This window comes from Elephantulus edwardii, unplaced genomic scaffold (assembly GCF_000299155.1).
Source record: "Elephantulus edwardii isolate Elephantulus edwardi_28Jun2011 unplaced genomic scaffold, EleEdw1.0 scaffold00144, whole genome shotgun sequence".
NCBI lineage: Eukaryota > Metazoa > Chordata > Mammalia > Macroscelidea > Macroscelididae > Elephantulus > Elephantulus edwardii.
In genome coordinates, this window is record NW_006399894.1 from 3,086,758 (window position 1) to 3,099,145 (window position 12,388).

Sequence of the window (12,388 nt, forward strand, 5' to 3'; positions counted from 1 at the left end):
AATGGGGGAATGTGTGTCAGAGACAATAAGATTGACACAAGATTGAACAGTGTTTAGAGATGTTATACATAGGTCCACTATGAGTCACAGGCAACTGGACAGCACATAACAACAACAATACAAATTTAAGTGAGTTCTCTGGCATTTAGGTTTTGAAACACAGGTTTTAAAAATAAGGTTATAATGTCCTAGTCTAATTATAGTCTTGGTCTGTCCATTTGCTCTACAAAGGTAACTTGTGATTGCTGTGATTCTGAACACTGTGACACTGATGTGTCAAATACGATAATAGTTACCCATGGTGGACAGTGTTCGGTGGAACTCTCCAATTAAAACAAGCTTGGAATCAGAAGTGCCATCCACTTCCAAGATAGCTTAACTCCAGAAATCTTATGAACCTGAAAACTTATGAAAGTTATACAAGTATTCAGGTCTTTCATTCACAGGGTCATTATGAGTCACCTATGAATCGATGGCACTTAACAACAACAACAACAATGACAAGTGAGCTCAGTTGGCCTAGTGGACAGAAGGTGATGATACTAAGCCAAAGGTGAGGGACATTAATCCACAGTCCTTAGGCCTGGTTTTAATTGTTTTTGGTCAAACATTCCTCTAGGTTGTATAGCCCTGATGTGTCCACTTGCTGTACAGAAGTAACTTGTGGTTGCTGTGAAGCTAAACACTGTGATACTGATGTGTCAAATGTGATAATGGTTACCCACGATGGAGAGAGTTTAGTGGAGCTTCCCGATTAAAACAAGCTTGGAAGCAAAAGTGCCATCCACTTTTGAAATAGCTTGCCTCCGGAAACCCTATGAACCTGGAGAAACAATGAAAGTCATACAAGTGTTCAGGTCTTTCATTCACAGGGTTGCTATGAGTCAACTATGACTCGATGGCACTTAACAACAACAATTACCTAGTACATAGATAGGGAACTGCCAGAAGATCAAATGGTATTTAGAAGAGGCTGTGGCACCACTTATATCATTGCTGATGTCAGATGGATTCTGGTTGAAAGTAAAGAATACCAGAAGAATGTCTATTTATGCTTATTGACCATGCAAAGATATTTTACTGTGTGGATGGATCATAACAAGTTGTGGCTGACATTGAAAAAAATGGGAGTCCCAGAGCACTTAATTGTGCTCACAAAAATCCTATATTTAGACAGGAGGCTATTGTACAAACAGAGCAGGGGAACACTGCATTGCTTAAAATTAAAAAAGGAATGTGTCCGGGTTGTATTCTCCATACCTATGTAATCTGTATGCTGAACAAATTATCTAAAAAGTTGAACTCAATGAAGAAGAGTGTGGCATCAGGATTGGAGGGAGACTCATCAATAACTTGTATTATGACGATGACATAACTTTGCTTGCTGAAAGTGAGGAGGACTTGAAGTACTTGTTGCAGAGGATCAAGGAATGCATCCATTTGTATGAATTGCATCTCAATGTCAAGAAAACGGAGGTTCTTACCACTGGACCAATATGCAGCATTATGATGGATGGAGAGGAGACTGAAACTGCCAACAGCATCATCTTGCTTGGATCGACAATTAACAAACATCCTCTACTAGCAGTCAGGAAGTAAGGAGACACATTGCAATGGGAAAATCTGCAGTTAGGGACCTTTCCAAATTATTGAGAAGAAATAACATCAGTTTGAGGACTAAGGTGTGTCTGATTCAGGCCACAGTCTGTCAGATCAATTGCTATGCATCTTAGAGCTGGACAATGAATAAGGATGACAGTAAAAGAATTGATGCCTTCATCTATGGTGTTGGAGAAGAGCACTGATGTGTGGCCAAGAGAACACACAGCCAGAGTGCTCTTTAGAGGCAAGTTGATGAGGCTTTGCCTCACATACTTTGGGCATATTGCTAGGACATGATGCTAGGAAGGGTGATGGTTTGGCAAAGGAGAGGAAGACCAGGTAGATTGACAAGGTGACTGCGGCAATGGGCTCTAGTGTGCTAGGAAGTTTTAGGATGGCACAGGATAGAACAGGGTTCAGATCTTTTGTTCATAGGGTCACTATGAGTCTGATTTGGACTTGACTGCTTCTAACAGCAACAATAAACCCTCAAGTTCATTTTGATTGACAGCCAATTCTCTATCAGATTTGTGACAATACATGTTGTTATAAGAGGAACTGCTTCTCTTTCTCATGTGCAACACGTGGATTCAAACTACTGAATTTTATTTGGTTATCCAATATGTTACTTATGATGCCACTAGGGCTCCTCTTTTATATATATTACAGCTTAAAAATTTGACCTTTCTCAGATTAGGACATGGTTCAGATCCATTGTTCAAGGATCAAGTCAACTCAACAGGACCTAACAACCAGGTCTGAAGTAAAATTCCGATTCTACAGACTCATGGCTTTTAAAGGGGTTTCATAATTAGATCCATTTACTGATAGTTCTAATAAGCTGAAATGCTACAGTTTGTACTGGACATTCATTGAATTATTCAACCTCAACTTCAGCTATGCATTACTAAAAATAAATATGGTGACTCTGCTGAATGAACATAATCCAAGATTGTTCTCCTAGTTCTCCAACATAGAGTATGGGATTTCATTCTAAGGAAAAAATTGCCAGAAGTCAAGGTTATGTGGAAACAAATAGTTAATATTATTGCTACTGTTGTTAGTTTCCCTTGAGCCAGCTCTAACTTATGGCAACCTTGGTTTCTCTACCCTGAACAACATTCACAATGTGTCTTCCAGTGAAGAGCTGATCTCCAACACTTAATTGGACATTGTTATTTTTAAAAGGGCTTTCATTGGCTAATTTTAAAAACTAGATCACTAGGTCTTCCTTTGTTGTCTGTCTTCATCTGGAAGCTATACCTGGAAGCTATACAGAAATCTGTTCACAAGTGAGACCTACTGGTATTGGAAATAACAGAGGCATAGATTCCAACACCACAGTAGCATCTAAGCCACCATAATATTATGAATTTACAGATTGATGGTGGTAGTTAATATTTTTAGGAGAGAGTTCTCTAAAAGTTTATTGTGTTACCACAAATCTTGCTAGCAGAAGATCTCTTGAAGGGAGTTATTAGTTGCCTTTGAGTTGGTGCTGAGGTATGATGACCTAACACACAACCCAATAAAATGCTGTCCAAACCTGTGTTAACTTCATAATTGTCATTATCTTAACCTCACTGCTTCGGTCACTGTTACCTGTTAATGCCTTTCACTCTAGAGTTTCATTTCCCAGCACTGTTTATACTGTATTTTTTGGTAACATATAGAATCTTCATTGACTAATTTTCAAAAGTAGATCACATTTGATCCTCCAGTATGTTTAACTCTGGAAAATGTGAGGTAGGTTTAATCGCAGCCCAATAGAAAAGCTCAGGTGGCCATAACTCTCATTAAAAAACACTTGGGATTGGAAGCCAAGAAGAAATGGCATCAGTCTAAATCCCACCTCTCATAAGATATCATTTGTATTGAAGTCTTTTGTCTCTAATTTAGGATCACTGGGTTTTTTTACCATCATTTGAAATGAAGGCAGAGTAATTTGTTAGCCTGCAATTAGGATAAAAGTTCAGACACTAGTAACTCTTGACCACAATTTATGATAGCCCTAGCCTCAAGAAATTTAGAAGAATGTAGTTTCCCAACTAGGGGTTCTGAACTATAAAATAAATTCAGCATTATGTTAGAAAATAAAAGGGAGAACTGATGCTGTGCAGACAAGCAGCTACAGACATGGAGCTCTATTGGCCCAGTGATAAAAGCTCTGCTGTAATCCTGAAGGCATGTTGTTCGAACCCACCAGCTGCCCTGTTGAATAAGGATGGGCAATCTCCTTATGTTGATTAACTGCCTCAGAAAACCTGCCAGAGGTGTAGCTATGGCTAAAGGTTACCTCTTTCAAGATCCTCAGACTTGAAGTATTGCTTTTTTTTATTAATTTCAATGAACATTTACAGAGATTGTGGATTTCCATTTATTTATCGTTGCACTTTTCTCCTCACCCATCCCCCACCCCCACCCTCAGTTCGCTCTTCTTTAAAAGCTAAAGAAAAACTCCTTCATTGGTATACAATCCCCCCACACCCTCCCACCCTCACCTCGAGTATACTCCACTCTGCAACCCTCATTCTGAACTCTTATGATAATCATTATGCCCTAAAATATATTACTTTTAAACTGTTTTCTCCCTAATCAGCCTCAGTGCAATATACATAATTTATCCACTATTGTAGAATGAGGCTGACATCAGGGCAGAAGTAAGACTGAATAAAACTGGATAAATTATGTATACTGCATTGAAGTATTGCTTATTTTTAATGAAGATGTTTTGACACATTTTATTTATAAGTTTTTTTTGTTTGTTTGTTTCTTATCCAGACTTAATCTAATTCTGTTTCCTTTAATACCATAATACTTAAGTGATTCAATGCAAGCACTAAATTTAAACAAAACACCTTGACTTTTCATTGATCCAGGTTTTCATTTGCTCAAATAAATAAATAACAACATCAATCCTTCATATGCATTTATTGTGATGATTAAATGATAAAACACATGTAAAGCACTTGGAATCTGTCATATATCAAAAGTTCTTGTTTCTATTGTTTCATATTCTTAATTTCAAGTTCACTGCAACCTCTTGTCTTTATGAATGATAAAGTGATCTAGCATGACTTTAAACCTTAGCTCTGAGTCACCTTTATTAAGCTTCTGTAAGATAGATGTCAGTTCTCTCAGTTTTTAGGTTTCTACAATCAGTGGCAATAATTATCAACTTGTTAGATGAGTGAATGGCATATTGTAAGATACTTATTCTATAGTTTAACCTCAAAAATCCACTATCATCAAGTTGATTCTGACTTATGGTTATCATCTATCAAGTTTCTTAAGTTGTAAATTTCAATTAGAGCAGACAGCTTCATCCTGACCCCCAAGGGTGCCTTGAGTATTTGAACAACCAACCATTTGGGTAGGAGTCCAAAATGTAGCACACTATTTACCAAGGCTCCTTACTCTATAACTCAGTAAATGAAAATAGTAAGAAATAGTGTGCTTAATATTTTACTAAACCAGGAGTTTTCACACGTTCTCCCTATTAGAGTTGCTGTTTTCCTCACATTTTTGTCTTTCAGAATTTAACCTCTTATAGTCAAGATCAAAGTTCAACCATAATGTCTTTGATTTGTGTTGCCAAAATTTAACTTCATTTACTGACATATCAGTGCATTCCTTGCATTGTTTATATGACATTGGACTCATTATTTTCCCTGTTAAGGAAGTTGAAATATTTTATTCTTCAGAAATTGAAAGTTTCTTAAAGTCTAAGACTACAGACTCCAAAACTTCATCACATTTCACTAAGCAAATGAGCAATGAATACTTCTTGAATAACATATTTTTTTTTAAAGTTCAGCAATTCTGAACTTCTTTTCAAGCATTTTATAAATGTCTTGAATCAATCTATTCAAGTAAAATATCACCTATTTTTTAATCCATTTACTTAGAATTAAAAACCTTGAATATTCTTTGTTAGCAAATTTAAAATAGACTTTTATACTGAGTCCTTAATCATAATTAACTACTTTGAAGACATGCGTCTCTAATTAACTGGATATAGAATCTAAGGACTTTTTTTCTTGAGTGTATTTTTCTAAGCAAAATGCATCTTGGTCCCAGCAGGCTGCCTGATTCCACCCATAGATGATGTTTAATACACTCTTTAATGAAAGTAATTCCTGATAAGAAAGATAAAAGTCAAGTGCAATGCCAGTGCTTGAACTTAAAATAGTGACATTGATGAATGGATATGTAAATAAATGTAGCCCTTCTTCAAGACACACAGTAATTGGTTACTTTCATATTTATTATATACTCTAACCTTGTTCTTTACTAGTAAGATTTATTGTAAGTAAAAAGGGGAAAAAAACCTATTTCATTAAGCAAGGATATTATTGAAAATAGTTTTACTGATATTAGACAGATAATTATTCCTTAACTATTTGTTCAAATAATAAGTTAAAAGATAACTTATCAAGAGTGAAGGAAAAGGCTTTTTGTTTTATTGGTTCCTGTGAAACAAACACTGCTTCTAAGAGAGGATCTGGTTATACACTGTATGATTATAGTGTTGTATTTAACTAAAGTAAAACTGAAGAATGAGAAAGAAAACGTCAAATGACACTATATATAATTACGTGACCAAATCCATTGCTGTTGAGTTGGGTCCACTCACAGAGACTCACCACTGTGTTTCTGAGGCTATAAAACTTCTACAGGAGCCTGCCTATCTGTCTCCCTCTCAGTTGCTCCCTATTTAGTATAGTAACATGACTAATAAAAATGTTCTCTCTAAGAAGTGTTTCTTGCATATAATTAATATAATTAGACTTCTAAAAAAAGTTAATAAGAGGGTCTGGGGAGAGAGTATGTGCATTTTTTTTTACTCCCTTATGTTTCATTTGCAATAAAGAGTGAAAAATAACTTTTTATTCTTGGTTAAAAAATTACTTTGGTCAAAAGTAATTTTTCCCTTTTTTATTTTACAAGAACATCTATTTTGATAGGAATAATAGTAAAATATTTTCCCCTTTTAAACAGATACAGGTTAAAAAAACTTTCTTATTCCAGTTGGAAGAATTAAAGATTAAAAAATACCATTTGTTAGGCAAACCCATACATTTTTTTAAAAATTAGCATTTGTAGCTATAAAAAAGGGCCTCATATGATCTTAAGTGAAGAAAATTGATAAAGCCATATTAAATGTTCAAATTTTCAGAAAGGAAAACTTTACTAAGCTAAATTAACAATCATGTCCATGAATTTCAGACCTAAATACACTTCCCAGTCTCACTTTAATTGATGATTAAGGTCTTTTTCATTTCCCTTTTTGTTTGTTTGTTTACTTTATTCATTTTGGTGACTTGCTCTTTGTTCTGTGACCCCTAAATAATGTGAATTTAAGAACAAAAATAGGGATTTCCGCACTGGAGACAAAAGTGTGTGCTTCTAGAGTCTTACAGATATTTGGCTGAAAACTACTCATTAAGTTTAATAGGACTCTGACTGCCAAAGCCCCATGTGAACTTTGAATATTTAGGGCTAAATGTGACTGCCACTTGCTTCCCCCCTCTGTGAATCCACAGGAGTTCTATTTGTTGCAGCTCAGATTTCTGCCAGTTGTTTGTGCTCAGCTCTATTGATGCTACTTTCTGGCTTATTTTACTGGTGTAACTACTCTCCAACATTGTTCACAATTCTGGGAAGATCATAACAAGAAAACAGTTTACTACTGTTATTTTGTGCAAAAGGAAAAAAGTTTATACTACAGAGAGTGAAATACATTCTGGTTTTCAAGTTAAAACATAAAAAAGTAGATGTATATGTACTTAAAATATTGTATTTTCAATACTTTATCTCAACTTATATAGCCTCTAAGAATATTCAAAATATATATTGTTTAACAAGAACTATTTATTTCCTCTATTTTGACAATACTCATTATATTCCCCCTATACTTTCTAATTATTTTTAATAATTGGCAGCGTCAGGATGGATGACGAAGAGATTGAGAGTGTTCACAGCTTCAGTTTGCTCGGCTCCACAGTCAACGCTCTTGGCACCAGCAGTCAGGAAATCAAAAAGCGTATCACGATGGGAAAGTCTGCTGTTAGGGACCTCTCAAAGGTACTCAGGAGCAACAGTGTCTCTCTGGAGAATAAGGTGCGCCTGATACAGACCATGGTCTTTGCAATCGCTTGTTATGCATCAGAGAGTTGGACAATGACTAGGGAGGACAGAAGGAGAGTGGAAGCTTTTGAGCTGTGGTGCTGGAGAAGGGTACTGAATGTACCATGGACTGCCAGGAAAACAAACAGATTCATCTTGGAGAGGATTAAACCAAGCTACTCCTTGGAGGCAAGGATTCTGGGGCTTCGTCTGACATACTTTGGACATGTTGCCAGGAGGGACGGGTCCTTGGAGAGGGACATCATGCTTGGGAGGGTGGAGGGACAGCACAGGAGGGGAAGACCCTCTATGAGATGGATCGATTCAGTAACTGGGGTAATCGGGATGGGTGTGTCAGAGGCAGTGCGGTTGGCGCAGGATAGAGCAGGGTTTAGGGCTGTTGTGCATAGGGTCGCTATGAGTCGGAAACGACTCGATGGCACATAACAACAACAACAACATAATTTCTAATTTTAAAAAAACAAGAAGAAACTCTATTTGTATATGTTGTGGGTCAGTGAGTAGAAAAACAGATAATAAAACTAAAACAAAAAAGCCAGACTATGCCAAAATATATATTTAATTTTAAAAAGTGTTATTTTTGTATTCCTTTTTCTAATTTATAACAAGTAAAATATAAAAGCGAAGTATCTTTTTTTCTCATAGTAAATTTAAGATGAATACTATAATTTTTTTTGTGTTTTACCTGGAAAAGTCAATTATATAAATGTTTTTGCACTACCTGTATTTTTATTAGATTTCATGTGGTAAATAAGAAGCAGTAATAAATGTAAAGTGATAAAGCATCAGTGGCCCCAAAGGAGTTCAGTTCTTAATAGATTTAAGGCAACAAAAGCCTGCAAAAAAGCTGTCATACTTTTAAAATAAAATACTAAAATATGCAATTTTTGTCACATATTGCATAGTAACCAAAAGGTAAGGGATTCATCTTTTGTTTGGTTTTTTTAACGTGATTTTAATAAAAGTTTATAGAAAGTTGATTTTCCATTTATTCATTATAGCACGTTATCTTCCCTCCCTTTCTTTCTCTCTCCCTCATTCCACTTTGCAATGCACCTCTTGTTTCAGGTTTTTGTCAGCCATACAATGCATAATCATATTATTCTTTTCAGACAATTCTTCCCCTAATCTGTTCCAATGCAGTGTTCCTTATCTATCAACTCTGTTCATGCTTTCCCTCCAACCAGCCCCCATGTCAGTCCTATTTTATAACAGTGGTGTTATGTAGTATTTGTCTTTCTGTGACTGAGATATTTCACTCAGCATAATGTCTTTCAGGCTCATGTATGTTGTATAATGTTTTATAAGTTCCTTGTTTTTTAATGCTGTGTAATATTCTATTGTGTGAATGACATAGTTTTCTATCCATCCTTTTATTGATGGATTGTGCATTTCTAATCGCTAGAATTCATCGTCATCAGCTCAGTGGGAGGAGGATGGGTAGTCTCCTCCCACTGCAATTAATAGCCTGGGAAACCTTATGAAGGGATCCTAGGGCAGCAGATGGATTTTAGAAGGTTCTAACTGAAATGGGGGCAGAGGAAGTTCTGACCATGCAATAGAAAAGAATTCTATTCCTAAAACCCAAACTAGGTTTCTCTGGAAGTCTGAATCCATCAGAGACTCTGAGAAAAAAAGGAACATGTCTTCCTGTGTGACTTAACAACGTCAGAAACTCAATGGCGAATCAATTATGCGTCAGTTCTGACTTGTTGACAATGAATTTGAGATAAAAAAAAGATATTGCTATCAGAGAGTCGTGAAATGTACTATTTACTTTCATTATTTGAAAATTTTCAAGGCACATCAGAGTCAGATTTCCTTTAGGAACAATTATAAACTGAAGATGTGTAAAATATCAATATCTCAATTTGACATCAAAAAGAGCACAATGAGATTAAACTTGAAGGCCTTAACATTTTGTGTTATTAGTGTTAATCTTTAAAGAATAGGAAGGAAAAAAAATCCACACTAAAACTAAACTCCCAGGTATTTTTAGGCTTCATTATTTGATTTTCCAAGCAAATATGAAAAATACAACACTTACACAAACACTTACCATATTCACTATCATAGAAGATAATGAACTTCTGCCAGGCATACTCTGTGACCACTCTCAATATAACATCATTCAGATACACTGGTGGACGGACAGAGAGAGTGTAGTCATCATTTCTGTTACTCCGGGTGAGTCCACAGCCGCTTCTGGGGGTGCCAGCTGTTGAACGCTGAATGAAGAGATGCGGTATGTGCATGGCATCTGCCAGAGACTGGAGGGACCCTGCTGAGGTACAGCCAATGGAGCTAACGAGGGCTAAGATGCCTTGATTCATCAGTTCACAGGCTACAAAAAAGCACAGGAATAGTGAAAGGTCAGTGGGCTCCATACAGTTTGCCCTTTGAGTCATTAATAAACTTTTTACAGTTATTGTGGGAGATGGAAAGTTTTAAACCTGAAGACACTGAAATTGAATAAAATGACTTCCTTTATTGTCCAAGGACTCTGTGAAAATAGTATTTTTTGTCTTGGTCTTAGTTTTGCTATGATTAAAAAAGAAAGTAAACATATATGAGATTTGAGGGATTATTGCAATGTTTAGAGATGATGTATTGACTGTTAGTTGCTTCTCACATTGTAGGAATTTAGTTGGAGATAGCTATAATTTAACAATCATCAGTGTTTAATTCACAAGGAAGAGAATTTCCTAAGTGTATATAATATATAGTTTACCTAAAGGGGTGCTATACAGATTGATGAATCAGCGAATGAGTTCAGGAAGGATTGAAGGTGTACATATAGCCAGAGATAACAGCCAGTTTGGGATCTAAAAGTTTAATAATGCTTTGTCTTTCTCAATAAACTAGTGAAATGAAAATGTTTTTCTTGTTTTCCTTAACAGACATGATATTTGTAGTCAAATCAAATACTAAACATCAGTTATTGTTGGTTGTGTTTGAATTGAGCACGACTCACAGTGACCCTATGAACAAAAACCCTGAAGTCTTTTTATAACTATCGACATTTATAAAAGTTCATATCAAATGTCAATACAGATCTCATTTTCCCATTTGAAACATTTCCAAATCTTTTTTTGTAGTGTATAATCTCTCTTTATATTTCATTCCAACAATTCCGCATGCAAATATGTATTTACTTCAAAACACATTTCAAATAAGGTAGTATAAAAATAATATAAAGCTACCATATGTACATGTAGAAAATACTTGCAAAATAATCTATCATACATGTAAAAAATAAAGAATATCTCAAAATTCCAATGTTGAAGACAAGAAGATGGAAGTCAATTCAAAGGTAATTTAATAAAAAAATAAATATAAAGTTAATTTCATTTGAGAGAAGTTAGTTATTAAATTTAGTCTTGTTGTTATGTGCTGTTGAGTCGCCTGTGACTCATAGTGACCCTATGTACAGCAGCTCTGAACTCTGTGAGACAGAGCTTCAAAATCCTAGCCTCCAAGAAGAAACTTGGTCCATCATAGACCTGTTTGTTTTCTCGACAGTTCACGGTGTGTTCAAGACTCTTGTCCGGGACCACAGCCCAAAGGCATCAATTCTTCTTCTGTCATCCTTAGTTAATGACCATCTCTCATGCATAGCAAGTAATTGCAAAGACCATGGCCTGCATCAAGCACAGCTTAGTCTCTAGATTGACATCATTCCTTTGCAGTATACTCTGGAGAGGTCCCTGACAGCTGACTTTTCCAGTGTAATTTGTCTTCTGATTTCCTGACTCCTGGTACTAGAGTGTTGATTATGGAGCTGATCTAGCTGTAATTGTTAACAACCTCCATCTCTTCTCCATCTATATTAAGGTTGCCAATTGGCCCAGTGTTGAGAATCTTTGTCCTCTTGAGGTTTAGTTTCAATTCATATTGAAGACAACACATATATTTTAGAATTTCAGTAAAATTAAGGCATTCTAGTTATACTACTCTCATTATTCATATTTCATTTAGAGAGTTTTATACAATATTGAAAAATTCAAAGATAATTGAATGGCAAGCACTACAATGTAATTAATTTGGCAGTTGATTAAAGTTGGTATTTAGTGTAGAATTAGAAGTATTGTACTACTGACATGCATATAAACATCAAATAAATTTGTTATGATTAATGTTAAGCCAACCAATAAGTACAAAATAAATTAATAATTATCAAGGATGTCATTTTGAAGCATCGCTTCCTGAGAGAGTCTACATTATTTTTAAACAGAATTGAAAAATAGCTCTAATGATCAATCAATGGTTCTTAGGCATTGGAGTAAAATTGACAGTTCAGTTAAGTTCACAAATATATCCTACTAAAATTCATGAATTCTGCATTTATATAAAGCAAAATTAATTAATCACTAAAATTTCAACTCATGTATGCCAAAGCATTAATCAAAAGATTGTTCTAGTGTTGTGGTAAAGATGAAGCACTAGTAATTTATAAAAAGAAATAAAATTTCTCATTAATTTTTAGACTTAGGCTTCGTCTGACACACTCTGGACATATTGTAAGGAGAGACAGGTCCTTGGAGAGGGATATCATGCTTGGTAGGGTAGAGGGACAGCACAGGAGGGGCAGACCCTCTATGAGGTGGATTGATTCAGTGACTATGGGGTAATCGGG

At 35.5% G+C, this 12,388-nt stretch overlaps 1 protein-coding gene across 2 annotated transcripts in view; it reads right to left on the reverse strand.

The window, feature by feature from the left end:
* GRID2 (glutamate receptor, ionotropic, delta 2) overlaps positions 1 to 12,388 on the reverse strand; it is a 2,375,079-nt gene that overhangs the window by 1,263,304 nt on the left and 1,099,387 nt on the right. The window contains exon 3 of one of the 2 annotated variants that reach the window (XM_006894479.1): positions 9,812 to 10,096. The exons of the other annotated variant lie outside the window; for it this stretch is intronic. Coding sequence (XP_006894541.1) covers positions 9,812 to 10,096 — 285 coding nt within the window. The remainder of the gene's footprint in view (positions 1 to 9,811; positions 10,097 to 12,388) is intronic. 2 annotated transcript variants of the gene reach the window in all.